Here is a 27,444-nt window from a genome sequence, read left to right on the forward strand (position 1 = left end):
GGGGGAGTGGGGTCTCTGTGGGGTAAAGGGGATGTGGGGTGGGGGAGGCTCAGCCAGGCCGTGTGGGCACCCAGGAAGAGCTGTGTGCCCCACATGTGGCCCCCACGTCCACACTGCCCTTGGGGCTCAGCACCCATGGTGGGACCCACCTTGGGGCACGCCAAGAGCTAGGGGAAGTGACCCCCCCCTCATATCAGGGTACCCCAGGGGAGACTGGGTGGAGGTCCCCATCTATGGGGCACCGCTGGGTGGGGGTCCCCGTTTGCAGGATACCCCCTTTATGTGGGTCCTTGTCTTTGGGGTGCCCTCGGGTGGGGGTCCCCACTGTAGTACCCACATGGGTGAGGGTCCCATTGGAGACCATGGCTATCCCCAGGTGGGGGTCCCCATGGGGGTCAGCGCCTGCAGGACCCCCTTGGGTAAGGGTCCCCATTGTGGGACACCCCTGGGATGGGGGTCAGGGCTTTCTGGGGGTGGGGGGTCCCCACTACAGGACCACATGAGGATGGGGGGGTCCGCTTGAGGGCTATGGAAGCCGCTGTCTGGGGGTCCCCATTGAGGGACCCACATAACGGGGGGGTCCCCACTTGCTTGTGCCATCCCCATGCTCGGGGACCCCCCTATAGACCCCTATAGCCCCCCCCGGTCCCGCACGGGTGTAGTGCCGTTCAGGTCCGCTAGGGAGCGCTGGTGGCGCGACCGCGCCACCAGCGCTCCCTAGCGGACCTGAACGGCATTACACCCGTGCGCAGTGGGCGTGGCTACGTAAAGAGGCGTGGCCAACGCACCCGGAAGCGCCGCCGGCCACCGAGCGCGTCCCGGTCCCGGTGAGTGCGGGTCCCGGTGGGGGGGGGGGGGGGGGGGGGGGGAACGGAAGGGTCCATTTTGGGGGGGGGGGGGGGTGTTAAGCCGCAATGGGGAGGGCACAGGCCCCGGTGCTGCCGCTCCGTTAACCGGAGCTACCGGTGACCCCTGTTGTGGGGCGGGGGACACACGTGAGGTCGATGGATCCTTGTCCCGGTTCGGTGTCCCGGTGTCCCGGTGCGGTCCCCCCCCCCGTTTGGGGCTCTCGCTGTGTCCCTCTATTGGGGTAAAAAGAGCCCGCATTGGGAATGGATGCTGGGATGAAGATGAATGCGTGTTAATGGGACACCCCCCCCCCCCCCCCCACCTCCGCCACGGGGGTGGGATTCGGGTCCCGGGTCCGTTTATCCCAATGGGAAGTTGGAAGGGGATGGAAATGGGCTTGGGCAAGGTCAACCCCTTGGCCACCTTCATAACCAACCCCTTGGCCACCCCTTTGTCCATCCCCTTGTTCACTCCCTTGGCCAGCCTCTTTCCATCCTCTTGGCCAACCTCCCGACCACCCCTTTGTCCGTCCCCTTGGCCAACCTCTTGACCACCTCCTTCTCCACCCCTTCGGCCACCCCCTTGGCCACGCTCTTGGCCAACCTCTTACCTACCCCCTTGGCCAACCCCTTGAACATCCCCTTGTCCATTTCCTTGTCTAATCCCTTGGCCAACCTCTTGGCCACCCCCTGACCAAGCTGTTGGCCTACCTCTTAACCAACCCCTTGGGCAACCCCTTGGTCAACCTCTTAGCCAACCCTTTGGCCAACCTCTTGACCAAGCTGTTGGCTAACCTCTTAACCAACCCCTTGGGCAACCCCTTGGTCAACCTCTTGGCCAACCTCTTGACCAAGCTGTTGGCTAACCTCTTAACCAACCCCTTGGGCAACCCCTTGGTCAACCTCTTGGCCAACCCTTTGGCCAACCCTTTGATCAAGCTGTTGGCCAACCTCTTAACTAACCCCTTGGCCAACCTCTTAACTAACCCCTTGGTCAACCTCTTGGCCAACCCCTTGATCAAGATCTTGGCCAACCTCTTAACTAACCCCTTGGCCATCCCTTGACCACCATCTTGACCGCTTTGGGCCCAGCTGCCTGCCCTGCCCGTGCTGGTGAAGGCCCCGTAGGCAGAGCTGGGCTTGGGCCAGTGGGGAACCTCTTCAATGTCCCCTCCCAAACCTTCCATTACCAAACTCCTGCCTGGGCTGGAGCTGGGGGGTGACGGGGGCTGAGCCGGGTGATGGGGGCTGAGCCGGGTCCCGGCCTCGTGGATGCCGGCAACTTCTCCTCCTCCCTTTTCCTCATGGGTTTGGAGACAACCATTGGGTGGGCACCCCCAGCTCCTGCAGTGTGAGGGGCCCAGTGGTGGGGGCATCACCCCCCGTGGCCATCACCCACCCGGGGCCATCACCCACCCGTGGCCATCACCCACCTGTGGCCAGCAGCCACCCGGGGCCATCACCCACCCGTGGCCAGCAGCCACCCGTGGCCAGCAGCCACCCGGGGCCATCACCCACCCGTGGCCATCACCCACCTGTGGCCAGCAGCCACCCGTGGCCATCACCCACCCATGGCCATCACCCACCCATGGCCATCACCCACCCGTGGCCAGCAGCCACCCGGGGCCAGCAGCCACCCGGGGCCATCACCCACCTGTGGCCAGCAGCCACCCAGGGGCATCACCCACCCGTGGCCAGCAGCCACCCATGGCCATCACCCACCCGTGGCCATCACCCACCCGTGGCCATCACCCACCCGGGGCCATCACCCACCCGTGGCCAGCAGCCACCCGTGGCCAGCAGCCACCCGGGGCCATCACCCACCCGTGGCCATCACCCACCCATGGCCATCACCCCCCCGTGGCCAGCAGCCACCCGTGGCCATCACCCACCCGTGGCCATCACCCACCCGTGGCCAGCAGCCACCCGGGGCCATCACCCAGCGCTGGGTCCCTCTGCTGCCATTGGGACGCGCAGCTCCCAGCATGGGCGAGCTTCCCAAGTTTTCCTGATGGGAGCATCCCCCCTCGTGCAGGCTCCAGGGGCAGACGTGCTGGGAAGCGGCTCCGGGATGCGCTCCGGTCACCTCCCTCCTCCCTAGGGCCTGGGCACGGATGGGAGCACGGCGCCTGCTGCCCGCCGGCCTCTGGGACCTGGAGCTGTGGGGCTGCTGCTGCCCCTGCTGACCCCCCCCCCAGCCCCACAGCCCCGCTTCTCCCGAGCTCCGCGCGGCACCGGGTGAAGATAGGTTCCCCAGGGAGCGCCGGGATCGATCCCGAGGGAGCTGCCGACCTCCTGCTGCTGGTGGGGAAGCTGCGGACGCGGAGCATGATGGAGTCCCGCATCAGGCGTGAGTGCCGGAGCCTGGATCCCGTTGGGATGGAGCTGATGGGAGCCCTCTCCATTGGGAAAGAGCCCCTGGGTGGGGTGGGGGGGGGGTGGGGGGGGTTGTGCTCAGCTCCACGGTGCAGCCGGAGCTCCGGTGCGTGGGGACGGGAGGAGGGAGCAGTTTTCCACGCCGGCAATTCCCGGCGCCTGGAATTGATCCCAGGCCGTATCCGTGCGGCACCTGGCCGGAGCCTCCGTGGTCCCTTGCGTGGTTAAAGTGGTGCAGCCCCCTGGGGTACCAGCCTGCATCCCGGCCGCTCCGGCGCGGATGCTCTGCCGCAGGTCGCTTTAATGAGGGAATAATTGAGTGGTTTAATGAAGCCACGGGAAGGCGCCGGGACCAGGGATCCCCCAGCACCAGCTCACGCGGGTGCCAACGTGACTGAGGCAGGAGAGCTCCACAGCCCGCATGGAAAACGATCCCCTCCTAATCCAGATCCCATCCCAGGGTCACCTCTGGCCGGTCGAAGCCGTTCCCCTTGTGCCATCCCTGCATCCCTTGTCCCAAACCCCTCTCCAGCTTTCCTGCAGCCCCTTTAGGCACTGGAGCTGCTGTAGGGTCCAGCCCAGAGGGAAGCGGCGCTTGGGCTCGGTTCCTGCGGTGTGGAATCAGCTTTGCCAATAAGGAATCCCAAAGGATTTGTTTCACTTCCCACCCTTGACACGGGCTCTTAGGGAATGCCCTGGCTACAGCAGGGAATTAACCATAGCTGGAACCTGCCTCCTTGAACGGGTTTAACTGGGTTGGAGCCTTGAGCTGGGGCGGCTCTGCCCTGGGGCCAGGCTGGGAGAGCTGGGGGGGGGCAGCCTGGAGAAGGGAAGGGGCCTGAAGGGGAGACCTGAGAGCAGCTCCAGGGCCTGAAGGGGCTGCAGGGAGCCTGGAGAGGGGCTTGGGCCAAGGGAGGCAGGGATGGGATGGGGAGGAAGAGGGAAGAGGTGATGGGGTCTTGGGGAGTTCTTCCCCATGAGGGTGCTGGGGCCCTGGCAGGGGGTGAAGGGAGAAGTTGGGGATGCTCCATCCCTGGCAGTGCTCGAGGCCAGGTTGGACCCAGGGGCTCGGAGCCCCCTGCTCCGGTGGAAGGGGTCCCTGCCCGTGGTTGGAGCTGGAGGAGCTTTAAGCTCCCTTCATCCCACCCCATTCCGCGGTTCCGTGGTGGCATCTGTTCACCCTCAGGGAGCCTCGTCCATTGCTGGGGCTGAGCCCGATGGCCACAGGGCAACTCCAGCCCCTCCAGGACGTGCCCATGGGGGGGTCCCCTGCTGGGTCAGCCCCCCTCAAACGGTGCCAGCCCTGCTCTAAGACCTCCGTGTGCTAAACCCTGGAGCCGGGCTCACCTTGGAATGACGCCGCGGGGCGGCCATAGATCTGCAGGGAGCGAAGCTGGGAAGGGCCCACCCTGCTTTGGGGGATGATGGGGAACGAGCCCTTGGGACATAGAGGGGCAGCACGGCCTTGGGTGCGGAGCCTGGAGACGGGTTCGGGGGGTGCTGCTTGAGGAGGCCCCGCAGGGGACGGTGGAGCTGCCGGCGTGGCGCGGTGGATGTCACCATCTCGTTGTCACCCCGCATTCAGGGCTCGCCACGACGCTGATGGACGCCACGACGGACAAGGCCCCGCAGGTGCAGGAGCAGATCTACAGCGCGCTCTGCTCCCTGGGCGCTGCGGAGCCCCAGGAGATCCTGCACTGCTGTGACGAGTACCTGCGGCAGCACGACAAGGTGGGCACGGAGCCGGCGGCGGCATCGGCTCCATGAGCCCCGCTCCACGCACGGGTGAGGCAGAGGAGCTGGGGCTGCCCCAGCGCTGGCAGTGCCCAAGGCCAGGCTGGATGGAGCTCGGAGCCCCCTGCTCCAGGGGAAGGGGTCCCTGCGCGGGGTTGGAGCTGGAGGAGCTTTAAGCTCCCCTCATGCCAACGCGTTCCATGAGTCCATCAAACAGCCGTGATCATCCGGTTGCGGATGAGAAATGGGGCTCAAAGCGGTCGGTGGTGGCCCCAAGGCATCGCCTTTCGCTGCGTGGCGGAGGTGGCAGCGGGCACCTGGGTGCTCTCCCTCCCCTCCAGCTGGCCTACCCGCACCGGGTGATCATCCTGAAGGCGATGGAGACCGTGGTGAAGAACAACATCGCCCTCCTGGACAAAAGCACGGCGAAGGTGGTCATCTTCCTGGCCTCCAGCGAGATGACCAAGTCAAAGGTAGGAGCTGGGAGCTGCGGCTCCTCCCGTTGCTGCTCTTGGTTGGGTTCTTCCTGCTCAGCCCAGTGAGCGCCGTGGGTTTGGGCTGCCCCAGTGCAGCTGATACCGGGCCCCTTTCACAGAGGGAAGCCCTTGGGAGGGCGGAGGGACGAGGGGATGGGCGACGTTCTCCTCTCTGCGGGGAGATGAGGGTGCTTTGGCTGGTGGCTCCTTGCAGCACAGCACCCGTACCCGCTACACGGAACGTGGGTGCTGGAGGGGACCTGGGCCGGCTGGTGGGACTCGGAGTGGGAAGAGGGAGAGCTCCGGGGGGCTGCAGGTCCATGCAGGGGAGAGCTGCTGGCTTGGAGCACCCTGCTCCGGTCAAAGGTGTCCGTGCCCGAGGCAGGGGAAGGAGCTGGAGGAGCTTTCGGGCCTCTTCCATCCAAGGCATTCCAAGCTTCCATGAGTTCCTGGAGCAGAAGAGGCTCCCGGCGGGGCCGTGTCCGCTGCCGTGTCCTGAGCTGGCTTCCTCCCTGCGCACAGGAGGTGATCCGGGACTGGCAGCAGGCAGCCAGCAGCGTCCTGGTGGCCGTGGGGCAGCGCTTCATCAACAAGGTGATGGAGGAGGTGCTCACCAAGTTCCAGCCGGGAATCCTGCCCCACTACTTCGTCCTGCAGACCTTTGCCAACCTCTCCGTGTCCAACGGTGAGCCAGGGCCCTGCCGCCCGCTCCCTGCTCCGGGGCTGCCGTGGTCCCGGTGGGCTCCGTGTGCTGAGCTCCCTCGTGCTTCTCCTCCTCGTCTCCTCCCAAGAGCTGGGCTTTGGGAAGGGGAAGGCCGGGCTGTGGGGCGCGGGTTCGGAAAGCGCTGCTCTTCCCGGGATGCTGCTGGGATCGCAGCCCTGGGCTGGGGCCGTGGGGCAGCCCCTCGTGTGGGGCAGCCCCTCGTGTGGGGCAGCCCCTCGTGTAGGGCTCCTGGGGAGGAAGAGCAGCGCCGTGAGCACCTCTTGGCTCGTCTTGCCCTGGGCATTCCCTGAGAGCAGCTCCAGGGCCTGAAGGGGCTGCAGGGAGCCTGGAGAGGGGCTTGGGCCAAGGGAGGCAGGGATGGGATGGGGAGGAAGAGGGAAGAGGGGATGGGGTCTTGGGGAGTTCTTCCCCATGAGGGTGCTGGGGCACTGGCAGGGGGTGAAGGGAGAAGTTGGGGATGCCCCATCCCTGGCAGTGCTCAAGGCCAGGTTGGACACAGGGGCTCGGAGCCCCCTGCTCCAGTAGAAGGGGTCCCTGCCCATGGTTGGAGCTGGAGGAGCTTTCAGCTCCCTCCATCCCACCCCATCCCGTGCCTCTGCATCCCAGCCTGGGCTCTTGCCTCCAGCCGTCCCAGCAGGGCTCTCCGGGGCTGTTGGCATCTCCTGCCCGCACGGTGCTGGGATCCCTTGGGGCCCAGGGCCCTGCAGAGCAGCTCCTGCCCTTGTGTGGGCTCAATGAGCCTCTCCCGCTTCCCTCCCAGTGTTTGGAATGGTGCCTTTCCTCAACTCCATCCTCGGGACGATGCTGCCCATGCTGGGAATGGCCAAGCAGGACCACATGAAGTCTGTCTTCTGCTACGGTAAGGTTTTTGTGCCCTGATTTCGGATGCGCTGGGGGAAGCTTGTTCCTTGCCCTGGAGAAGGAGGGATTGTGCATGGCAATGGGGATGCTGGCTCAGAGGGATGCCTGGCTCCGGGAGTGCTGGGTTACCGGCTCTAGGTCACTGGGATCCAGCCAAGCCCTTCTCCAGCTCCTACCTGCTCCCAGTCGCTCCATTGCATAGCCCAGAGGGTGCTGGTGCCCTTCACTTCCTCCTCTGCCGAACGGGGCAGGGATGCTCCGGAGCCATCCCGGCTCGGGCCGAGGTGACGCGATGGGGAGAGGGGGATGCGCTACAGGAGAGCCTCTCATCGCCCAGCCTGTCCCGTCGCTGCCGTGAGCCTGGCCCCTCGGCAAGCGTGATTCCTGCTGGCAATTGCAGGGAAGCCGGGATGTGCTGGGGCCGGCTCAGCTCTGGTCCAGATCACTTCTGGAATGGGGCCGTGTCGGGAGGTGACGCTTGTGAGGGCTGCAGGGATGCCAGAGGGAGCCCTCATGGCCCCCCCGCCTCCAGCCTGGCCTTCCTCAGAGGCTCAGCGCCGGAGGAACGGCACCGGCGCGGATGGAAACCAGCGCCTGTGGTGCTGGGTGTCCCTCGGGCTCCGGCTGGAGCTGATTCACCAGCACCAGGCCATGGGGGGGGTGGTCCTGGTGGCCGGGGGCTTGGTCACTGCTGAGATGTGTGATGGGAGCATCCGCAGAGCCCCGGGGGCTCAGTGGTACCCAGGGAGGCAGCGCTGGCCCCGGGCTGCTGCTGCAGGGACACTGGGGGAAAGGGCTGGGATCGGAGGGGTCGGGACAGGGGGGGACCTCCTGGGGCTCAACCAGGCCAAGGGCATGGTCCTGGCCCTGGCTCGGGGCCATCCCAGCCCGGATCCAGGCTGGGGGAGAGGGGCTGGAGCCTGAGGAGCAGGACCGGGGGGGCTTGGGGGGGGGAACCCCCCCATGTGCTGGGGGCACCCAGAGTGGGAGCAGCGGCGCAGGGGGGGGGGGATCCTGCCCCTCTGCTGCTGAAGGGGAGACCTGAGAGCAGCTCCAGGGCCTGAAGGGGCTGCAGGGAGCCTGGAGAGGGGCTTGGGCCAAGGGAGGCAGGGATGGGATGGGGAGGAAGAGGGAAGAGGTGATGGGATCTTGGGGAGTTCTTCCCCATGAGGGTGCTGGGGCACTGGCAGGGGGTGAAGGGAGAAGTTGGGGATGCTCCATCCCTGGCAGTGCTCGAGGCCAGGTTGGACCCAGGGGCTCGGAGCCCCCTGCTCCAGTGGAAGGGGTCCCTGCCCGTGGTTGGAGCTGGAGGGGCTTTCAGCTCCCTTCATCCCACCCCATTCCCTGGTTCTATGGACGTTGCCCGTTGCCCTGCACCCACCCGGCCTTGGGCTGGTGGAGCTCTCTTGGTGACGTTTCTGGTTGATGTTCTCACTCCTCAAGGCAAACTCCTCACAGAAGCTTGAGGGGACCTCGACCCAAACCAGGGCCTTTGCCCGCAGCCTGGAGATGGGGTGGGAATGGATGGAGTCTGGATGGGGTCCGGTTCCCCCCTTCCGGACGGTGCTGGTGCGAGCCGGGCGCCTTCTGCACCCCTCTGAGGTCCCTCGGTGCTGCCGGCTGCATCCTCAGCATCAGTCCCTGGTGCTCCATGACCCCGGCAGGACAGGGCCATCCCCTCCAGCCCTGCCCATCGCCTGCGCCGTGGGGAGCAGGGTCCTGGCCCCATTGCGGGCAGCCCAGGAGCGGGGCTGAGCCCTGGCGGTGCTGCTGCTGCTGCTGCTGCTCTGCCGCAGGCAGGGCCCGGCTCAGGCTGTGCTGGTGCGGTGCCAGCAGGATGGAGCCGTGCGATGGGGATGATTTGGCTGCAGGAAGAGGTCAGGGAGTGACTCAGCACCTCGGAGCCACCGGCTCCAAAGGGACTGGGGAGGGAGCGAGGCTGCTCCTGTGCCCTTCCTCCTCCTCCTCCTCCTCCTCCTCCTCCTCTGGGGGTGCTCATGTGGGTGCCCTGGGCCCGGTGACCCCCATTGCTGATGTCTCCTCGAGCCCTTGGGCATCCTCAAGGGCTCTTTGGCTCCCCCGTCCCATCCAGGCTCTGGATCCCAGCTGGGACCATGGGTCCCGATGGAAGCTGTGCCGGAGGCACCGGGCTCCTGCACCGTGTGCTGCTCCCCCGGTGCTCCTGTGGGGCCATCCCAGGAGCCGGAGAGGGGCCCCTGAGTCCCCCCCGCCCCGTGCTCCATGGTCCTGCTGGAGCCGGGCCTGGGCCCCATGAGCTCCAGCAGTGCCCCTGCCCCGAGCAGGATGCGATCCCCCCCGCTCCTGCATCACCCTGCATGGGTCCCGCTCTGGTGCTCGGTGCTGATGGGCTCTGGGTGCTGATGGCACCGCAGGGACCCTGCGAGCCCCGGGCTGCTTCCTGCAGAAAGGGCCCCGGCACCGGAGGGACCCGGAGCCGTCGGAGTGGGGCCAGGGGGGCTGGAGCGGCTCTGCCCTGGGGCCAGGCGGGGAGAGCTGGGGGGGGGCAGCCTGGGGAAGGGAAGGGTCCTGAAGGGCCCCATAGAGCCCTGGAGAGCCCCATAGAGCCCTGGAGAGCCCCATAGAGCCCTGGAGAGCCCCATGAAGCCCTGGAGAGCCCCATAGAGCCTTTGAGTGCCCCATAACCCCTGGAGAGCCCCATAGAGCCCTTGAGAGCCCCATAGAGCCCTGGAGAGCCCCATAGACCCCTGGAGAGCCCCATGAAGCCCTGGAGAGCCCCATAGAGCCTTTGAGTGCCCCATAAAGCCCTGGAGAGCTCCATCAAGCCCTGGAGAGCCCCATAGAGCCCTTGAGTGCCCCATAAAGCCCTGGAGAGCCCCATAGAGCCCTGGAGAGCCCCATCGAGCCCTGGAGAGCCCCATGAACTCCTGGAGGGCCCCATCGAGCCCTGGAGAGCCCCATAGAGCCTTTGAGTGCCCCATAAAGCCCTGGAGAGCCCCATGAAGCCCTGGAGAGCCCCATAGACCCCTGGAGAGCCCCATCGAGCCCTGGAGAGCCCCATAGAGCCTTTGAGTGCCCCATAAAGCCCTGGAGAGCCCCATGAAGCCCTGGAGAGCCCCATAGACCCCTGGAGAGCCCCATCGAGCCCTGGAGAGCCCCATCGAGCCCTGGAGAGCTCCGTGAAGCCGCCTGCCAGGCAGAATCCCAGCCCATCCCCATCCCTTGGGATGCTGCCTGCGGAGCTGCACGTCCAGCACGTGGTGCTGCTGAGGCTCCAGCACCCAGCGTGTGTGCTCGGGCTCTCCCCCCAGCTCTGCAGCACTTCAGTGAGAGCATCCAGGAGTACCTGGCGAACCTGGACAAGGCTCCGGACCCCACGGTCAGGAAGGACACGTTCTCCAACGAGATCTTCAGTGCCTACGAGGTGCTCTTCAACAGTTGGCTGCAGCACCGGGAGGCCAAGGTGATGGCCGGGGCGGTGGGGGGGGGTCTTTTACTCTGATGATGCCCTTGGAGCATCTCAGCTCTGCCCAGAGCAGCAGCAGCAGCTCCAGAGCCGCGGAGCCTCCATCCCGGCTCAGGACGGCGCTGGTGATGCTGAGCCTCTCCCGCAGCTGAGGCTGGCGGTGGTGGAGGCCGTGGGCCCCATGAGTCACCTCCTGCCCGGGGACAAGCTGGAGGAGCAGCTCCCGAAGCTCATCCCGGGCATCCTCGCGCTCTACAAGAAGCACACGGAGGCTTTCTACATATCCAAGGTGAGCTGGGGCGGGGGGGGGGATCACATCCCTGCACCCGCTGCCATGGGGTGCGCTGTGGTCCAGGGGTGCAGGAGGGGCACCAAGCAGGGCTCTGCCCCCCGTCCCCGTCCCGAAGCAGTGGGTGGAAGCAGGAGCAGCGAAGCAGACCCAATCCTGACCTTCGAGCGGGTGCCCAGCACCTCGTGCCCTGCCCCTGCCCCGGCTGCAGCTCCCTCTTCCATGTGAGATTCCTGCTCCCTCCATCGCGATCCCTTGTGCTGCTCAGCCCAAGCCTTGGGAGGCTGCGCCCGGTGATGAGCAGGATGGAGCCAGCTGCTGCTGCCTCATGGGGCCGTGGGATGGGGTGGGATGAAGGGAGCTCAAAGCTGCTCCAGCTCCAACCGCAGCGAGGGCCCCCTTCCAATGGAGCAGGCGGCTCCGAGCCCCTGTGTCCAACCTGGCCTCGAGCACTGCCAGGGATGGAGCATCCCCAACTTCTCCCTTCACCCCCTGCCAGTGCCCCAGCACCCTCATGGGGAAGAACTCCCCAAGATCCCATCACCTCTTCCCTCTTCCTCCCCAGCCCATCCCTGCTTCCCTTGGCCCAAGCCCCTCTCCAGGCTCCCTGCAGCCCCTTCAGGCCCTGGAGCTGCTCTGAGCTTTCCCCACTGTCCCCCCATAGCAGATGGATCCTGCCCCTATGGCAGGTTCCTTCTCCCACCCTCGCACTGGTGTCCCATGGGGCTCAGCACCCTCTGCCCCTCTGCCCCCCCCCCCCCCGGGGGCTCTTTCCTGACCCCCCCCCGGTCTCTCTCTGAGCAGAGCCTGTGCCAGATCCTGGAGGCTTCCGTCAACATCGGCAGCCGCAGCCTGGACGTGCAGCTCGACCCCCTCCTGGGCACCCTGCACCCCCAGGTGAGGGCTGGCGGCCGGGGGGGGCCCCGGAGCCTGCCCGTGCGCTGCGGGGCTCGAGGCTGCCCCTGCCGCAGCCTGGGCTGGAGCCTGCTCCCTGCCTCTGCCCCCGGCTCTGTCCCCCTGGGGCTCCTGCGCTGCTCAGCTGAGGTGATCCCAGCTCCCAGGCTCTGGTATCCCCACATGGGTCCGATACAGCCGTGGAATGGGTTGGGTTGGCTGCAAGGGACCTCAAAGCTCATCTGATTGCACCCCCTGCTACAGGCAGGGCCCCCTTCCACTGGAGCAGGGGGCTCCGAGCCCCTGTGTCCAACCTGGCCTCGAGCACTGCCAGGGATGGAGCATCCCCAACTTCTCCCTTCACCCCCTGCCAGTGCCCCAGCACCCTCATGGGGAAGAACTCCCCAAGATCCCATCACCTCTTCCCTCTCCCTCCCCATCCCATCCCTGCCTCCCTTGGCCCAAGCCCCTCTCCAGGCTCCCTGCAGCCCCTTCAGGCCCTGGAGCCGCTCTCAGGTCTCCCCTTCCTTAGCAGAGGGGCAGGATCCCCCCTCCCTCTCTGGGTGCCCCCAGCCCCGGTGCTGTTTCGCTGCCCACAAGTGTGGGTGTCCATGGCGGAGGTTGTCCTTCGAGCCCCCGCTCAGCCCAGGCGGTGCCTGCGAGCTGGGTACCACGATGGTGCCGGATGCAGGAGCCGCTGCTCTGTGATGGATGCTCAGGGCAGCTCGGGGGCCGTGGGTGCAGCCGCAGACCCAAGCGTCCCCTCTGCAGCCGCCGTTGTGCCCGCGGTGCCGGTGACCGCGGCCGTATCCCCCCGCAGATCTGTGCTCCTGCAGACCCCGCCGTGCCGCTCGCGGTGAAGAACCACACCGAGGTCCTGCGGTGCTTCACCGTCCTGGGTAAGGGGGGGCCCAGGGCATGGCGGGTGCGTGGCACCCCATGGAGCTGCCGTGCCCCGTGGGGGCTCCTGCTCCTGCCCAAGGGGGTGTGCGTGGTGCAGGAGGGGTTGGGTCCCTCCGGCCTCGGCTGGCCTTGGGGGTACAGTGGACATCTCCGAGCCATGATGGCAGGGGTGGGGGGGGGGGGGGCTGCTGTCCTGCTCCAGCCCATGGAACCGTGGAATGGGGTGGGATGAAGGGAGCTTAAAGCTCTCCCCAGCTCCAACCATTGGCAGGGACCCCTTCCACTGGAGCAGGGGGCTCCGAGCCCCTGGGTCCAACCTGGCCTCGAGCACTGCCAGGGATGGAGCATCCCCAACTTCTCCCTTCACCCCCTGCCAGTGCCCCAGCACCCTCATGGGGAAGAACTCCCCAAGATCCCATCACCTCTTCCCTCTTCCTCCCCATCCCATCCCTGCTTCCCTTGTCCCAAGCCCCTCTCCAGGCTCCCTGCAGCCCCTTCAGGCCCTGGAGCCGCTCTCAGGTCTCCCCTTCAGCAGCAGAGGGGCAGGATCCCCCCTACCCTGCGCCGCTGCTCCCGCTCTGGGTGCCCCCAGCACACGGTGGGGGGGGTCCGTGCCGGGTCCTGGGGATCCTCTCCTTCCCCAGCACCCCAAGCCCGAACCTCGCATCCTCTGCCCGCTCCTGCAGCACCTCCAGGCTGCTCCTGCCTCCCTCCCATCCCCTCGCAATGCCCCCGGGTGCTGCTCCACTTTCCCCCCCCCCAGACGGGTTTATTTTTAACATTCCCCCTGCTTTGTCCAGGGCCCTTCTTGCAGGACCGGTTTTATCCTGCGGCTCCCGGGGGAATTGTGCTGGAAGCACCGGGGCAAAGCGCGGGGCCGGCTCCTCTCCAGGCCGAGAGCAGTGCCCTGGTGCTGGCCTCAGCACTCATGGGCTGGTGCTGAGTGTGGAACCATGGGGTCAGCCGGGGGAAAAGCCCTTTAAGCTCATCCAGTCCAACCCTTACCCCAGCCCTGCCAAGGCCTCCCCTGCCCCATGGCACTGAGGGGGTGTGAGCACTCGCAGGGCCGGTGCCCGCAGCCCTGCCCTGGGCAGCCCCTTCCAATGCCTGAGCACCCTCTGGGGCAGGAATTGTTCCTCAGCTCCATCTGAACCTGCCCTGGGGCAGCTTGAGGCCGGTTCCTCTTGTCCCATCCCTTGTTCCTTGGGAGCAGAGCCCAGCCCCTCCTGGCTCCATCCTCCTGTCAGGCACTTGTAGGGAGCCATCAGGTCCCCCCTGAGCCTTCTCTTCTCCATCTGAACCCCCCAGCTCCCTCAGCCGTTCCCCATCCCTGCTGTGCTCCAGGCCCTGCACCAGCCCCATTGCCCTTCTCTGGCCCCGCTCCAGCCACGCAGCCCCACGGCATGCACGGACCCCCGGGGTGTCTCCACGTCGGGGTTCCTGTGCCTGCATCCCACACTTGAGTGCATCCCGGCTGACGTGTCCCTGCTGCTGCTGTCCCCTCCTGCAGCCTGCTCGTTCCCTGACCGTGTCCTGGCCTTTCTCCTCCCGAAGCTGGAGAGCAGCAATGAGAGGACCCGCGTGGGGACCCTGCTCATCATGAGGCAGATCATCAACAGCGCCCGTGAGTCCTGCCCGCTGCAGCGCCAGCGGTACCCAGCGCACGGCGGCACCGGGGGGGGCTTCCCCTCCCTCTGATGCATCCTGCTCCGTGAGCCCCTCATTGCCTCATGGGGCTGGGAGTGGGGCGGGGGGAACAGTCCGGCTCGGAAGGGGTCAGGGACAAAACCCTCCCTGCAGGGGAGGGGGAGTGTTGGGAGCAGCAGCTCTGTCCTTGGCAGCTCAAGAGGTGCTGGGCTTCAGAGCCTGTCTTCACTGAGCTCCAGAGGCATGGGGTGGGATGAAGGGAGCTGAAAGCTCCTCCAGCTCCAACCCCTTCCACCGGAGCAGGGGGCTTCGAGCCCCTTGTGTCCAACCTGGCCTCGAGCACTGCCAGGGATGGAGCATCCCCAACTTCTCCCTTCACCCCCTGCCAGTGCCCCAGCACCCTCATGGGGAAGAACTCCCCAAGATCCCATCACCTCTTCCCTCTCCCTCCCCATCCCATCCCTGCCTCCCTTGGCCCAAGCCCCTCTCCAGGTTCCCTGCAGCCCCTTCAGGCCCTGGAGCTGCTCTCAGGTCTCCCCTTCAGGACCCTTCCCTTCCCCAGGCTGCCCCCCCCCAGCTCTCCGAGCCTGGCCCCAGGGCAGAGCCGCTCCAGCCCCATGGCCTCATCCGGACTCGCTCCAGGTCCCCCTGGTGCTGTTGGCCCAGGGCCTCCCCAGCTTCACCTTTGCCCCCAGCCCGAGGAGCACCCCGGTCGCTCGTCTCCACTCTCTCGTTTCTTCGCAGCCTCCCAGATGGAGATCAAAAAGCCCTTCATTCTTTCGTCTATGAAGCTCCCCCTGCAAGACAGCAGCAACAAGGTGAGCCGAGCCCCTCGCAGCCTCCTGTTCCATCCGTGCCGGATGCACCCATGGGTGCTGTGGCCGTGGGCTCCGCTCTGGTCCCTTTGCCCCTCAGTGCCTGGGTGCTGCTGGAGGTGTGGGTAGGAGCCTCCGTGACGTCCCCGTGGCCAAGGCGAGGGTGAGCTCGCCGGCTCACGGGCGCTGTTGCCGCGCAGGTGAAGCGAGCCGTGGTGCAGGTGATCAGTGCCATGGCCCATCACGGATACCTGGAGCAGCCCGGCGGCGAGGCCATGGTGGAGTTCCTGGTCCGGCAGTGCGCCCTGGCCTCGGAGGGGGTGCGTGCACTGGGGGGGGGGTGCTCCGGGAGGAAGCCGGGATGGGGCAGGACATGGAGCGAGGCCGGGGGAGGCCCTGGAGAAGGGAAGGGTCCTGAAGGGGAGACCTGAGAGCAGCTCCAGGGCCTGAAGGGGCTGCAGGGAGCCTGGAGAGGGGCTTGGGCCAAGGGAGGCAGGGATGGGATGGGGAGGAAGAGGGAAGAGGTGATGGGATCTTGGGGAGTTCTTCCCCATGAGGGTGGTGAGTTCCTGCCTCTAGAGCAAGGGGGAGCTGGGAGAAACCTTAGGACCAGGAGAGCTGCCATTGGGACAGCTGCATCCCTGCATCCGAAGGATGCCGGCCAGGGCTGGGGGGGCTGCACTGCCCAGACCCCCACCTCCTGCCGGCTCCGTGCCCTCCATGTAACCAGGCTGGGTCGAGCTGCTGCCCTCCAGTGCAGGTAACTCCCTGAAGTGGGGCGTTTGGCTCCCTCCAGCCCCACTTGTCCGTGAGGACCGCAGCCGCATGGGCACAACCAGAGCCCCTTTGGGCTCATCCCAAGTGGTTTCCCCCAAGGAGGAGCAGGGCCATGGGCTGGGCTGCGGGAGCTCCGTGGAGCACGTGCTGGAGATGGGCCCTCCGGGATGCGCCCGTTCTATCGTGTGCTGTTGCCATCCATAACCCCCTGAGAGCCCCGGGCCTCGCCAGAGCTGCTCCCAGCCCTGCGGCAGCGCCCGCATTGACCTCGGCTTTCTCTCTCCTCCAGCAGCCCAAGAAGCAGGCACCGGATGCCGAGGACCTCACCAGTGACAGCGTCCAGAGCATCAGCATCAACACCCTCTTCCTCCTCAGCACCACTGTGGACAGGATGAACAATGTGAGTCTGCTCAGTCCTTGACACCTCGGGGCTGGCCCCAGGGCCACGGGGGGACAGGGAGAGTGGTGCTGTCACCGTCCCCATCCCATGGGGAGCAGGGCAGGGGTTGGGGTTGGGAAGTGCTGTTCCCAAGGACCTGTGTGTCCCATCCCCGTGAGCTGCTCTGAGGCTGGAGCATGGCCGTGCTGGAGGTCCTCAGCTCAGGATGGATGTGGAGCTCTTGGAGCAGGACCAGAAGAGGAACACGGGAATGGTCCAAGGGATGGAGCACGTCTGGTGTGGAGCTGGGCTGGGAGAGCTGGGCTGGGGCAGCCTGGAGAGGAGAAGGCTCCTGAAGGGGAGAGCTGAGAGCAGCTCCAGTGCCTGAAGGGGCTGCGGGGAGCCTGGAGAGGGGCTTGGGACCAGATGGGATGAGGAGGAATGGCTCCGGCTGGAAGAGGGCAGTTAGATGGGATCTTGGGGAGTTCATCCCCATGAGGGTGCTGGGACGCTGGAATGGGTTGAAGGGAGAAGCTGTGGCTGCCCCATCCCTGGCAGTGCTCAAGGCCAGGTTGGACACAGGGGCTCGGAGCCCCCTGCTCCAGGGGAAGGGGTCCCTGCCCATGGTTGGAGCTCCATGAGCTTTAAGCTTCCTTCAACCCAACCCATTCCGGGGTTCAATGGAAGGGAACCCGCTGGGGCCGGAGCTCCGGCGCTGCTGGAGCTGAGCCCAGGCTGTGGAGTCCTCCCCTTGCAGAGCAGCACTCGAGAAGGGGGCTCAGAGATTCCCCCCTCACCAGAAGCCCCTTGACCCCCCCCCCATCTCCCGCTGCTCTCCCTCTCGGTCCCATTCCCCAGTGCAGGGTCTCCCTGGCACCGCCGGGCTCTTGCTGCGTGTCCGTGGGTGCCCCATTGCCCTGGTTGTCCCCTCAGGTGCTGTGGCCGTACCTGCTGGAGTTCGTCACCCCCATCCAGTTCACCAACGCCCTGACCCCGCTCTGCAGGAGCCTCATGTACCTGGCCATGAAGAAGGAAGAGGAGGGGGAAAACGCTTCCCTGATCCGCTACGAGGGGAACGGTCAGCGCCTGGGACGCGTCCACGCGGGGGTGGTCACATCCTGCCCGGTGCCAGGGGCCTTCTGATGCCTTTTCCTTTCTCTTTGCAGCAAACCTGCCCTCGCCCTACGCTCTGACAACGCGGCTGCTGGTGAGCGGCTGCAGGCGGAGCCGTTCCTTATCCTGGGCGCGAGGTCCTTCTCGGCAGTGAGAGCCATCCATCCCTGGTCCCACATGGACCGGGAGGAGCCTCGGGGGCTGCAGGGAGGGACAGCAGGGATGCGGGTGCTTGCTTTGGGGGCTCTGCCTTCTGTACACGCTCTCTTCATCAGGGACTGCCCCTCTTCACCAGGGGCTGTAGGGGCAGGCCAAGGGGTGATGGGTTCAGACTGAAACAGGAGGATTTAGGTTGGATATAGGGAAGAAACTCTTCACTTTGAGGGTGCTGGGAAGCTGGAAGGGGTTGAAGGCAGAGGCTGGGGCTGCCCCATCCCTGGCAGTGCTCGAGGCCAGGTTGGATGGAGCTCGGAGCCCTGCTCCAGTGGCAGGGGCTGGAGCTGGAGGAGCTTTCAGCTCCCTTCATCCCAACCCATCCCATGCCCCCCCCCCCGGTTCCCGGTCCCCTTCCCTGTGTTTCGTTCCCCCCTCCCTGCTCTGAGCCTTTGTCCCATCGCATCCCCCCAGGTTGTGTCCTCGCAGCCCCACGCAGGCGCCTGCCGGGGGGCGGCCGCCCTGCGCCTGCTCCACGTCCTGCACGGCAGCGTCCACCCCTCGCTGGGCCCGCTCTGGAGCAAGAGGGTCCCCGTCCTGGTGGAGCACATCGAAGGTGGGAAGGAGCCTCTGCTCGGGGGCACCATCCCCGGCCTGTGCCTGGGTGCTCAGGGGGTGAAGCCCCCCCCTGCCTGCTGGCCCTGGGTGCATCCCAGCTCTTGGAGGTGCTGATTCCTGCTTTAACACCCTGGTGCCGTCCTTCCTGCCGGGAATGCTGCTGTGTCACAAGGGGCTGCCCCTGCCGTGCCAAGCAGAGGCCGCACACGTTTGGGGAAGGGGCTGCCCGTGCCGTGTGCGATGAGGATGAGCAACCAGTGTGTTAAATGTGCTTCCTCCTAGAGAACACGGAGCAGGCCCTGTCCCAGAAGGAATGGGAGGAGAAGCTGCTGCTGGTAAGGTCCCTGTGCTGGGGTGGCACTGGGAGGGTGGCAGCACCCAGCTCCGAGCAGCGTGGGGCAGGAATGGAGCCTCAGCCACCGCAGCCGCGGTGATGGATGGTCCCTGCCGTGGCTGCTCTCACCGCAGGGTCTGAGCCGGTTAAACCAAGCCCTCACTTGTCCGGGACCAGCGGCTCCAGGAGCTGCTGGGTCCCTGGGGTCCCCCCGCTTGGTTCAGAGCCTGAACTGAGCCATGGGGCAGCGACCGGCACCGGGCAGGCTCCGGCTGCTCCTGTGCTGATGGAGGTGCTGCTGCGGCACAGATCCCCCATGAGCCGGGGGGGAAGAGGCTCATTGCTGGAGCAGGGGGGCACGGCCGGGCCCGGCAGGGCTGCTCCGGGCTGGGGGCTGCTGGGGTGGACGCCTGCTCCGGGCAGCTCTGACTCCACATCCCTGAGCTTCGCTCCCTGCAACTGCCTGAAAGGAGCCCGGAGGGGCTGGGCTCTGCTCCCAAGGGATGGGACGAGAGGAACCGGCCTCAAGCTGCCCCAGGGCAGGGTCAGATGGAGCTGAGGGACAATTCCTGCCCCAGAGGGTGCTCAGCATTGGAAGGGGCTGCGCAGGGCAGGGCTGCAGGCACCGGCCCTGCGAGTGCTCACACCCCCTCAGTGCCATGGGGCAGGGGTGGCCTTGGCAGGGCTGGGGTAAGGGTTGGACTGGGTGAGCTCAAAGGGCTTTTCCACGCTGGTTGATTCCATGATTCATTTCTTGTGCTGCTTCCCTGCGGGGCTGGGTCCGGCTCTTTGGGACACCGGGATCTGACGTTCTTCCTCGCGCAGTTCCTGCAGGAGACGCTGGCGGCCGTTGCTGACAGTACCTGGGTTGGCCAGTTTGTGGTGGAGATGTGCCGGCAGCTCAGCAGCTACAACGGCTTCCCCACGGAGAAGGTGAGAGCAGGCCGGTGATGGGTTGGCATCAGCAGGGGCGGAGGTGGTCCAGCCCCTGGGGCTCGCCAGCAGCATCATTCTGCACACGGCGTGGTGCTGGGAAGAGGCATTGCCACCGTGTCCACCAGCTCCTGCCTGTACCAGCCCCAGGGCGGCAGCGGGGCCGGGGCAGGGATTGTGCCCCTGCACCGGGCACTGGGGAGGCTGCACCTCGGATCCTGTGCTCAGCTCCGGGCCCCTCACTGCAAGGGAGACATTGAGGGGCTGGAGCGGGGCCAGAGAAGGGCAATGGGGCTGGTGCAGGGCCTGGAGCACAGCGGGGATGGGGAAGGGCTGAGGGAGCTGGGGGGTTCAGATGGAGAAGAGAAGGCTCCGGGGGGACCTGATGGCTCCCTACAAGTGCCTGACAGGAGGATGGAGCCAGGAGGGGCTGGGCTCTGCTCCCAAGGAACAAGGGATGGGAGAAGAGGAACCGGCCTCAAGCTGCCCCAGGGCAGGGTTAGATGGAGTTTAGGGACACTTCATCCACCCGAAGGGTGGTCGAGGGCTGGAACCAGGGAAGTGGTGGAGTAACCACCCCCGGGGCTGTCTAAAACCCGTGTAGCCGAAGCCCTCAGTGCCAGGGGTTAGTGGTGGCCGTGGCAGTGCTGGGCAGTGTTTGGAGCTGATCCCAACCCAGCTGATGCCATGACTGTGACTCCGTGTGCAGCTCCTGCCCTCTTGCTCCGAGCATCCCGGCTGGCTGCAGCCAGGCTCTGTCCTTCAGCTCTGCCTCAGGGCTCTGGGAGGGGGAGCCTGGCTGGGAGCAGCTCTCCCTGCCCAGGGCCCAGCGCCCTCGGGAATGGTGATGTTCCTCTTGCTCTTCCAGAACTTCCTCTACAAATGCATTGGGACAACGCTCGGGGCCTGCACCAGCAAGGACCTCGTCCAAAAGCAGCTCCAGGAGCTCCTGGAAACAGCCAGATACCACGAGGAGGCAGAAAGGGAGGTGAGGACTTGTGCCGCGCATCCCAAGGCTCATCCTGATGGAGCAGCGGAGCGGCGCTGCCCTGCTGCCCTGTCCTCGAGCTGTGCCAGGAGGGGGATAGGTGGGATATTGGGAGCAGTTTGTTCCCCAGAAGGGCTGGCAAGCACTGGACCAGGCTGCCCAGGGCAGTGCTGGGGTGCCCACAGCTTAATCATAGAACCCCAGACTGGTTTGGGTTGGGAGGGACATCAAAGCTCATCGAGCTCCAACCACGGGCAGGGACCCCTTGCACTGGAGCAGGGGGTTCCAACCCCTGTGTCCGACCTGGCCTTGAGCACTGCCAGGGATGGAGCAGCCCCAGCTCCTCTGGGCACCCTGTGCCAGCGCCTCAGCACCCTCCCAGGGAAGAGCTTCCTGATATCCCACCTCAGTCTCCCCTCTGGCGGGTCCAAGCCATTCCCAATGTCCTCTCAGGTCTCCTGCTTGTGGAGCAGCACTTCCCTCACTGCCAGCTCCTCACCTGGAGCTGGAGTCGGGCTCGAGCTCCTCCTGCCCATCCTCATGTTCCAGCTCCACTCCCTTGGCTGCCTCCAGCTCAGCCAAGCCCCGTTCCTCTGGAACCAGGAGCTGATGGTCCCTGGCTTGGCTCCGCTCAGGGGCTGCTCCTGAATAAGCTCTTTGTGGAGCTTCAGCCCCGCGCATGGGACCTGCTGGGGCTGCAGCCTGAGGCAGGACCTGCTGAGCCCCTTTGCTCTTCCCTCCAGCTCAACCAGCTCCTGCCTCCTGCAGTGGAGCTGATGGGTGTGCTCCATAGCTCCTGTGCTGGGTGCGCTCCATAGCTCCTGTGCTGGGTGTGCTCCATAGCTCCTGAGGGAGATGGGTCTCTTTAGCTTGGAGAAGAGGAGACTGAGGGGTGACCTCATCAATGTTTACAAATATGTAAAGGGTAGGTGTCAGGATGATGGAGCTAGGCTTTTTTCAGTGATATCCAGTGATAGGACAAGGGGCAATGGGTGTAAACTGGAACATAGGAAGTTCCACGTTAACATCAGGAAGAACTTCTTTACTGTAAGAGTGACAGAGCACTGGAACAGGTTGCCCAGGGGGGTTGTGGAGTCTCCTACACTGGAGATATTCAAGGCCCGCCTGGACAAGTTCCTGTGTGATGTACTGTAGGTTACCTTGCTCTTGCAGGGGGGTTGGACTAGATGATCTTTTTAGGTCCCTTCCAACCCTTGGGATTCTGTGATTCTGTGATTCTGTGTGCTCCATAGCTCCTGTGCTGGGTGTGCTCCATAGCTCCTGTGCTGGGTGTGCTCCATAGCTCCTGTGCTGGGTGTGCTCCATAGCTCCTGTGCTGGGTGTGCTCCATAGCTCCTGTGCTGGGTGTGCTCCATAGCTCCTGTGCTCTGTGTGCTCCATAGCTCCCGTGCTGGGTGTGCTCCATAGCTCCTGTGCTGGGTGTGCTCCATAGCTCCTGTGCTGGGTGTGCTCCATAGCTCCTGTGCTCTGTGCGCTCCATAGCTCCTGTGCTGGGTGTGCTCCATAACTCCTGTGCTGGGTGTGCTCCATAGCTCCTGTGCTGGGTGTGCTCCATAGCTCCTGTGCTGGGTGCGCTCCATAGCTCCTGTGCTGGGTGTGCTCCATAGCTCCTGTGCTGGGTGTGCTCCATAGCTCCTGTGCTGGGTGTGCTCCATAACTCCTGTGCTGGGTGTGCTCCATAGCTCCTGTGCTGGGTGCGCTCCATAGCTCCTGTGCTGGGTGTGCTCCATAGCTCCTGTGCTCTGTGTGCTCCATAGCTCCCGTGCTGGGTGTGCTCCATAGCTCCTGTGCTGGGTGTGCTCCATAGCTCCTGTGCTGCGTGCGCTCCATAGCTCCTGTGCTCTGTGTGCTCCATAGCTCCTGTGCTGGGTGTGCTCCATAGCTCCTGTGCTGGGTGTGCTCCATAGCTCCTGTGCTGGGTGTGCTCCATAGCTCCTGTGCTCGGTGTGCTCCATAGCTCCTGTGCTCTGTGTGCTCCATAGCTCCAGTGCTGGGTGTGCTCCATAGCTCCCGTGCTGGTTGTGCTCCATAGCTCCTGTGCTGGGTGTGCTCCATAGCTCCTGTGCTGGTTGTGCTCCATAGCTCCTGTGCTGTGTGTGCTCCATAGCTCCCGTGCTGGTTGTGCTCCATAGCTCCTGTGCTGTGTGTGCTCCATAGCTCCTGTGCTGGTTGTGCTCCAGAGCTCCTGTGCTCTGTGTGCTCTATAGCTCTTGTGCTGGGTGTGCTCCATAGCTCCTGTGCTCTGTGTGCTCCATAGCTCCTGTGCTGGGTGTGCTCCATAGCTCCTGTGCTGGGTGTGCTCCATAGCTCCTGTGCTCTGTGTGCTCCATAGCTCCTGTGCTGGGTGTGCTCCATAGCTCCTGTGCTGGTTGTGCTCCATAGCTCCTGTGCTCTGTGTGCTCCATAGCTCCTGTGCTGGGTGTGCTCCATAGCTCCTGTGCTGGGTGTGCTCCATAGCTCCTGTGCTGGGTGTGCTCCATAGCTCCTGTGCTCTGTGTGCTCCATAGCTCCTGTGCTGGGTGTGCTCCATAGCTCCTGTGCTGGGTGTGCTCCATAGCTCCTGTGCTCTGTGCACTCCATAGCTCCTGTGCTCGGTGTGCTCCATAGCTCCTGTGCTCTGTGTGCTCCATAGCTCCTGTGCTCTGTGTGCTCCATAGCTCCTGTGCTCTGTGTGCTCCATAGCTCCCGTGCTGCATTGTGCCCATAGCTCCTGTGCTCTGTGTGCTCCATAGCTCCTGTGCTGGGTGTGCTCCATAGCTCCTGTGCTCTGTGTGCTCCATAGCTCCTGTGCTGGGTGTGCTCCATAGCTCCTGTGCTGGGTGTGCTCCATAGCTCCTGTGCTGGGTGTGCTCCATCGCTCCTGTGCTGTGTGCTCCATAGCTCCTGTGCTGGGTGTGCTCCATAGCTCCTGTGCTGCGTGTGCTCCATAGCTCCTGTGCTGCGTGTGCTGCATTGTGCCCATAGCTCCTGTGCTGCCCTAGAGCCAGGTCCCATCCTGTTGCCCAGGCAGGGACAGCTCTGTTGTTCCTGCAGTCCCCCAGGGGTGATTCTGGTGGTGGCATTGCTACAGCTGGACATGGAACCAGTGATCCTGGGCATGGAAGCAATGGTCCTGGGCATGGAACCAGTGATCCTGGGCATGGAACCAGTGGCACTGGGCATGGAACCAAGAACCAGGCTCTTGGAGCATCAGCTGGGGCTGGGCCTTAGCAGCTTCCTGCTGATGTGTTTGCTCTGCCTCCGCCAGGGCCTTGCCTCCTGCTTTGGGATATGTGCCATAAACCACCTGGAGGAGACCTTGGCCAAGCTGGAGGAGTTCGTCCGGTCCGATGTCTTCAAGAAGTCCGTGGGGCTTTTCAGTATCTTCAAGGTAAGAGGCCAAGGGGAGCTGAACCGCAGCTTAAGGCTCCTGCGGGATGCTTTGGGTTGAGCCTGTGCTGAGTGTTCCTTTTCCTGCCTCGGGCACTTGGCATGGAGCTGGGATACCCTCGAGCTGCTCTTGGCATCGGAGGCTGCTCAGCTTTAGCTCCTCAGTGATGGTTTCATGCCCCAGGCAGTGGCAGCAAAGCCTTTCCTCCGCTCCTGACCCAAGGCAGGGGTTTCATTCCTGGTCTATGGGGTGGGATGTTTGAGGGCAGGATTCGTGCGGCAGGATTCGTGCGGACCCTGGTGCTGACCCAGCAGTTAACCTGGTGCTGTTACCCAGCAGTTAACCTGGTGCTGACCCAGCAGTTAACCTGGTGCTGTTACCCAGCAGTTAACCTGGTACTGACCCAGCAGTTAACCCGGTGCTGTTACCCAGCAGTTAACCCGGTGCTGTTACCCAGCAGTTAACCTGGTGCTGTTACCCAGCAGTTAACCTGGTACTGACCCAGCAGTTAACCTGGTACTGACCCAGCAGTTAACCTGGTGCTGTTACCCAGCAGTTAACCTGGTACTGACCCAGCAGTTAACCTGATGCTGTTACCCAGCAGTTAACCTGGTACTGACCCAGCAGTTAACCTGGTACTGACCCAGCAGTTAACCTGGTACTGACCCAGCAGTTAACCTGGTGCTGTTACCCAGCAGTTAACCTGGTGCTGACCCAGCAGTTAACCCGGTGCTGTTACCCAGCAATTAACCTGGTGCTGTTACCCAGCAGTTAACCCGGTGCTGTTACCCAGCAGTTAACCCGGTGCTGTTACCCAGCAGTTAACCTGGTGCTGTTACCCAGCAGTTAACCTGGTACTGACCCAGCAGTTAACCTGATGCTGTTACCCAGCAGTTAACCTGGTACTGACCCAGCAGTTAACCTGGTGGTGTTACCCAGCAGTTAACCTGGTACTGACCCAGCAGTTAACCTGGTGCTGTTACCCAGCAGTTAACCTGGTACTGACCCAGCAGTTAACCCGGTGCTGTTACCCAGCAGTTAACCTGGTACTCACCCTCTTGGTGAACCTGGCCAGGGTTAACTTGGCCATTCCTGGGGCTCCCGTGCTCCCCTGCGGTCTCTCCCCGGTAGCCCTCGATGGCAACCAGGGCCCGTGCCTTTGGGATGGGAAGCCAAGATCCCCAATGCCTTGGAGGGGCCCTGTCCTATGGGACCACGTCCCTGGCTCCGCCGGGCCGTGCCGGCAGCCCCGGGAGCAGCACGGAGAGACCTTGGCAGCCGCCGTGCCCCCATGGCTCTCCCGTGCCCTGGCAGGACCGCAGCGACAACGACGTGGAGAAGATGAAGAGCACCCTCATCCTGTGCTATGGCTACGTGGCCGCCTGCGCGCCCAAGGAGCTGGTGCTCTCCAGGATGGAAGCGGACATCCTGAAGAACATCTTCCAGTACTTTAACACCAAGGTGAGCTGCTGGGGCAGCCCGGCTTCCCCCCCTCAACCCCCAGAGCCCCAGGGCAGGGAGCTTCACGTTCCAGTGCTAACGTGTCTCCTTCTTTCCACTTGTTCAGGTTCTGGGAATTAAAGTAGAAACCAAGGTACAGTGTGAGGCGCTGAATGAGCTCCTCTCTGCCCTGTCCTGCTCCTCTGCCTGCCTCTTGCCCTGCCTTTCCTTGAGGGCAGCCCCGTGCTGCCCTCACAGCAGTGCTCTGCCTCCTGGCACCGGGGCAGCCGGACCCCGTCCTCTGTGCAGGACCAGTGCCCAAATGGGAGGAGAGGGGAAGAGAACAGAAACACGGAGCGGGTCCTGTGGGACGGGACCTGGAGCTCCCCAGCTCCAACCCCTGCCAGGGCAGGGACCCCTTCCACTGGAGCAGCTTGCTCCAAGCCCCTGTGTCCAACCTGGCCTTGAGCACTGCCAGGGATGGGGCAGCCACAGCTTCTCTGGGCACCCTGTGCCAGCGCCTCAGCACCCTCCCAGGGAAGAGCTTCTGCCTAAGAGCTCATCTCAGTCTCCCCTCGGGCAGGTTCAAGCCATTCCCCCTTGGCCTGTCCCTACAGGCCCTTGTCCCAAGCCCCTCTCCAGGTTCCCTGCAGCCCCTTCAGGCACTGGAGCTGCTCTCAGGTCTCCCCTTCAGGAGCCTTCTCTTCTCCAGGCTGCCCCAGCCCAGCTCTCTCAGCCTGGCTCCAGAGCAGGGATGCTCCAGCCCCTGCAGCATCCTCATGGCCTCCTCTGGACCCACTCCAGCAGCTCCAGGTCCCTCTGGTGCTGGGGCCCCCAGAGCAGAGCAGAATCACCTCTGCTCTCACAGGGATGCAGCTTTCCAAAGGCCGAAAGGGAAATTGCCGTTAGCCAGGCTGAGCTCTGGCCAGGGGCTCTGCTGGCCTCCACTAATGCCTTTTCCTTCGGGGCTCGCTGGTACTAACAGCTTCTGCATCTCCAGCACCGAGCTGGGACCCCCCCTTCCCTGCCCCCTGCGAGTCGCAGGGCCGAGGGGAGCACTTTGGGGGGTGAGGTCTCCTTCTGTCACCGGTCCTGCACCCCAGAGCCTGCAGGAGGAATTGCTCCTGGCATCCTCTGGAGCTGCCCTGAGCATCTCTGTCCTCAGGGGCCGCTTTGGTGGGGAGGGAGCCCTGCAGCAGCATCCTCATCCCATGTGCTGCTGGGGGGTGGCCAGGTCCCTGTGGCACCAGGGATTGGGGGGTCCTGGTGCTCCCGGTGACACCAGGGATGGGGGGGTCCTGGTGCTCCCGGTGACACCAGGGATGGGGGGGTCCTGGTGCTCCCGGTGACACCAGGGATGGGGGGGTCCTGGTGCTCCCAGTGACACCAGCGATGGGGGGGGGGTCCTAGTGCTCCCTGTGCCACCAGGGATGGGGGGGTCCTGGTGCTCCCAATGAAACCAGGGATGGGGGGGTCCTGGTGCCCCCTGTGCCACCAGGGATTGGGGGTCCTGGTGCTCCCAATGAAACCAGGGATGGGGGGGTCCTGGTGCTCCCAGTGACACCAGGGATGGGGGGGTCCTGGTGCTCCTGGTGACACCAGGGATGGGGGGGTCCTGGTGCTCCCAATGAAACCAGGGATGGGGGGGACCTGGTGTTCCCAATGAAACCAGGGATGGGGGGGGTCCTGGTGCTCCCTGTGCCACCAGGGATGGGGGGGTCCTGGTGCTCCCGGTGACACCAGGGATGGGGGGGGCCTGGTGCTCCCTGTGACACCAGGGATGAAGGGGGGCCTGGTGCTCCCGATGAAACCAGGGATGGGGGGGGTCCAGCTCCCAGTGACACCAGGGATGGGGGGGGCCTGGTGCTCCCAGTGACACCAGGGATGGAGGGGTCCTGGTGCTCCCGGTGACACCAGGGATGGGGGGGTCCTGGTGCTCCCGGTGACACCAGGGATGGGGGGGTCCTGGTGCTCCCCAGCCCCCAGAGAGCCTGAGGGCAGGGATGAAGAGCAGGGAGCTGAGCCCTCACGCGGCCAAGGGCACAGGCTCAGCCTGGGCTCTGGTTTCCATGCAGGGCCCCCCCCTGAGGGTGGGCTGAGTTAGGGTGCATTTAAGCCTGGTTTTCACCCTGCGTTGTGCTCTCAGGACCTGACGCTGAAGCTCTGCCTCATCCGGAGCATCTGCATGATCAGCCAGGCCATCTGCAAAGGGGGCAAGTGTGGGGACTTCAGCTTCTCCCGCAAGGCCGAGCTCGTGGCCCACATGGTGGTAAGAGAAGCCCTGCGGGTGGGCTGGGGGGGGCCCG

General features: G+C 64.8%; 1 protein-coding gene across 12 annotated transcripts in view; it reads left to right on the forward strand.

The window, feature by feature from the left end:
- The first annotated feature begins 751 nt into the window (after positions 1 to 751).
- The window catches only part of LOC136006157 (maestro heat-like repeat-containing protein family member 1), a 58,330-nt gene continuing 31,637 nt past the window's right edge, over positions 752 to 27,444 (forward strand). For 8 of the 12 annotated variants that reach the window (XR_010608995.1, XM_065664161.1, XM_065664163.1 and 5 more), the window contains exons 1-24: positions 752 to 827; positions 2,884 to 3,198; positions 4,810 to 4,955; positions 5,300 to 5,431; positions 5,957 to 6,119; positions 6,919 to 7,017; positions 10,310 to 10,461; positions 10,613 to 10,753; positions 11,558 to 11,650; positions 12,468 to 12,546; positions 14,061 to 14,174; positions 14,942 to 15,015; positions 15,213 to 15,332; positions 16,079 to 16,189; positions 17,102 to 17,246; positions 17,335 to 17,375; positions 17,909 to 18,050; positions 18,335 to 18,387; positions 19,212 to 19,319; positions 20,188 to 20,307; positions 23,576 to 23,698; positions 25,013 to 25,159; positions 25,266 to 25,292; positions 27,285 to 27,407. Coding sequence is in view for 11 of the 12 variants with exons in the window: in XM_065664161.1 (XP_065520233.1) it covers positions 3,177 to 3,198; positions 4,810 to 4,955; positions 5,300 to 5,431; positions 5,957 to 6,119; positions 6,919 to 7,017; positions 10,310 to 10,461; positions 10,613 to 10,753; positions 11,558 to 11,650; positions 12,468 to 12,546; positions 14,061 to 14,174; positions 14,942 to 15,015; positions 15,213 to 15,332; positions 16,079 to 16,189; positions 17,102 to 17,246; positions 17,335 to 17,375; positions 17,909 to 18,050; positions 18,335 to 18,387; positions 19,212 to 19,319; positions 20,188 to 20,307; positions 23,576 to 23,698; positions 25,013 to 25,159; positions 25,266 to 25,292; positions 27,285 to 27,407 (2,475 nt within the window). In the remaining variant the exon portion in view is untranslated. The remainder of the gene's footprint in view (positions 828 to 2,883; positions 3,199 to 4,809; positions 4,956 to 5,299; positions 5,432 to 5,956; positions 6,120 to 6,918; positions 7,018 to 10,309; positions 10,462 to 10,612; positions 10,754 to 11,557; positions 11,651 to 12,467; positions 12,547 to 14,060; positions 14,175 to 14,941; positions 15,016 to 15,212; positions 15,333 to 16,078; positions 16,190 to 17,101; positions 17,247 to 17,334; positions 17,376 to 17,908; positions 18,051 to 18,334; positions 18,388 to 19,211; positions 19,320 to 20,187; positions 20,308 to 23,575; positions 23,699 to 25,012; positions 25,160 to 25,265; positions 25,293 to 27,284; positions 27,408 to 27,444) is intronic. The other 4 variants (XM_065664162.1, XM_065664158.1, XM_065664156.1 and 1 more) reach the window with 3 other exon arrangements.

Source organism: Lathamus discolor, assembly GCF_037157495.1.
Source record: "Lathamus discolor isolate bLatDis1 chromosome 2 unlocalized genomic scaffold, bLatDis1.hap1 SUPER_2_unloc_1, whole genome shotgun sequence".
Classification (NCBI taxonomy): Eukaryota; Metazoa; Chordata; class Aves; order Psittaciformes; family Psittacidae; genus Lathamus; species Lathamus discolor.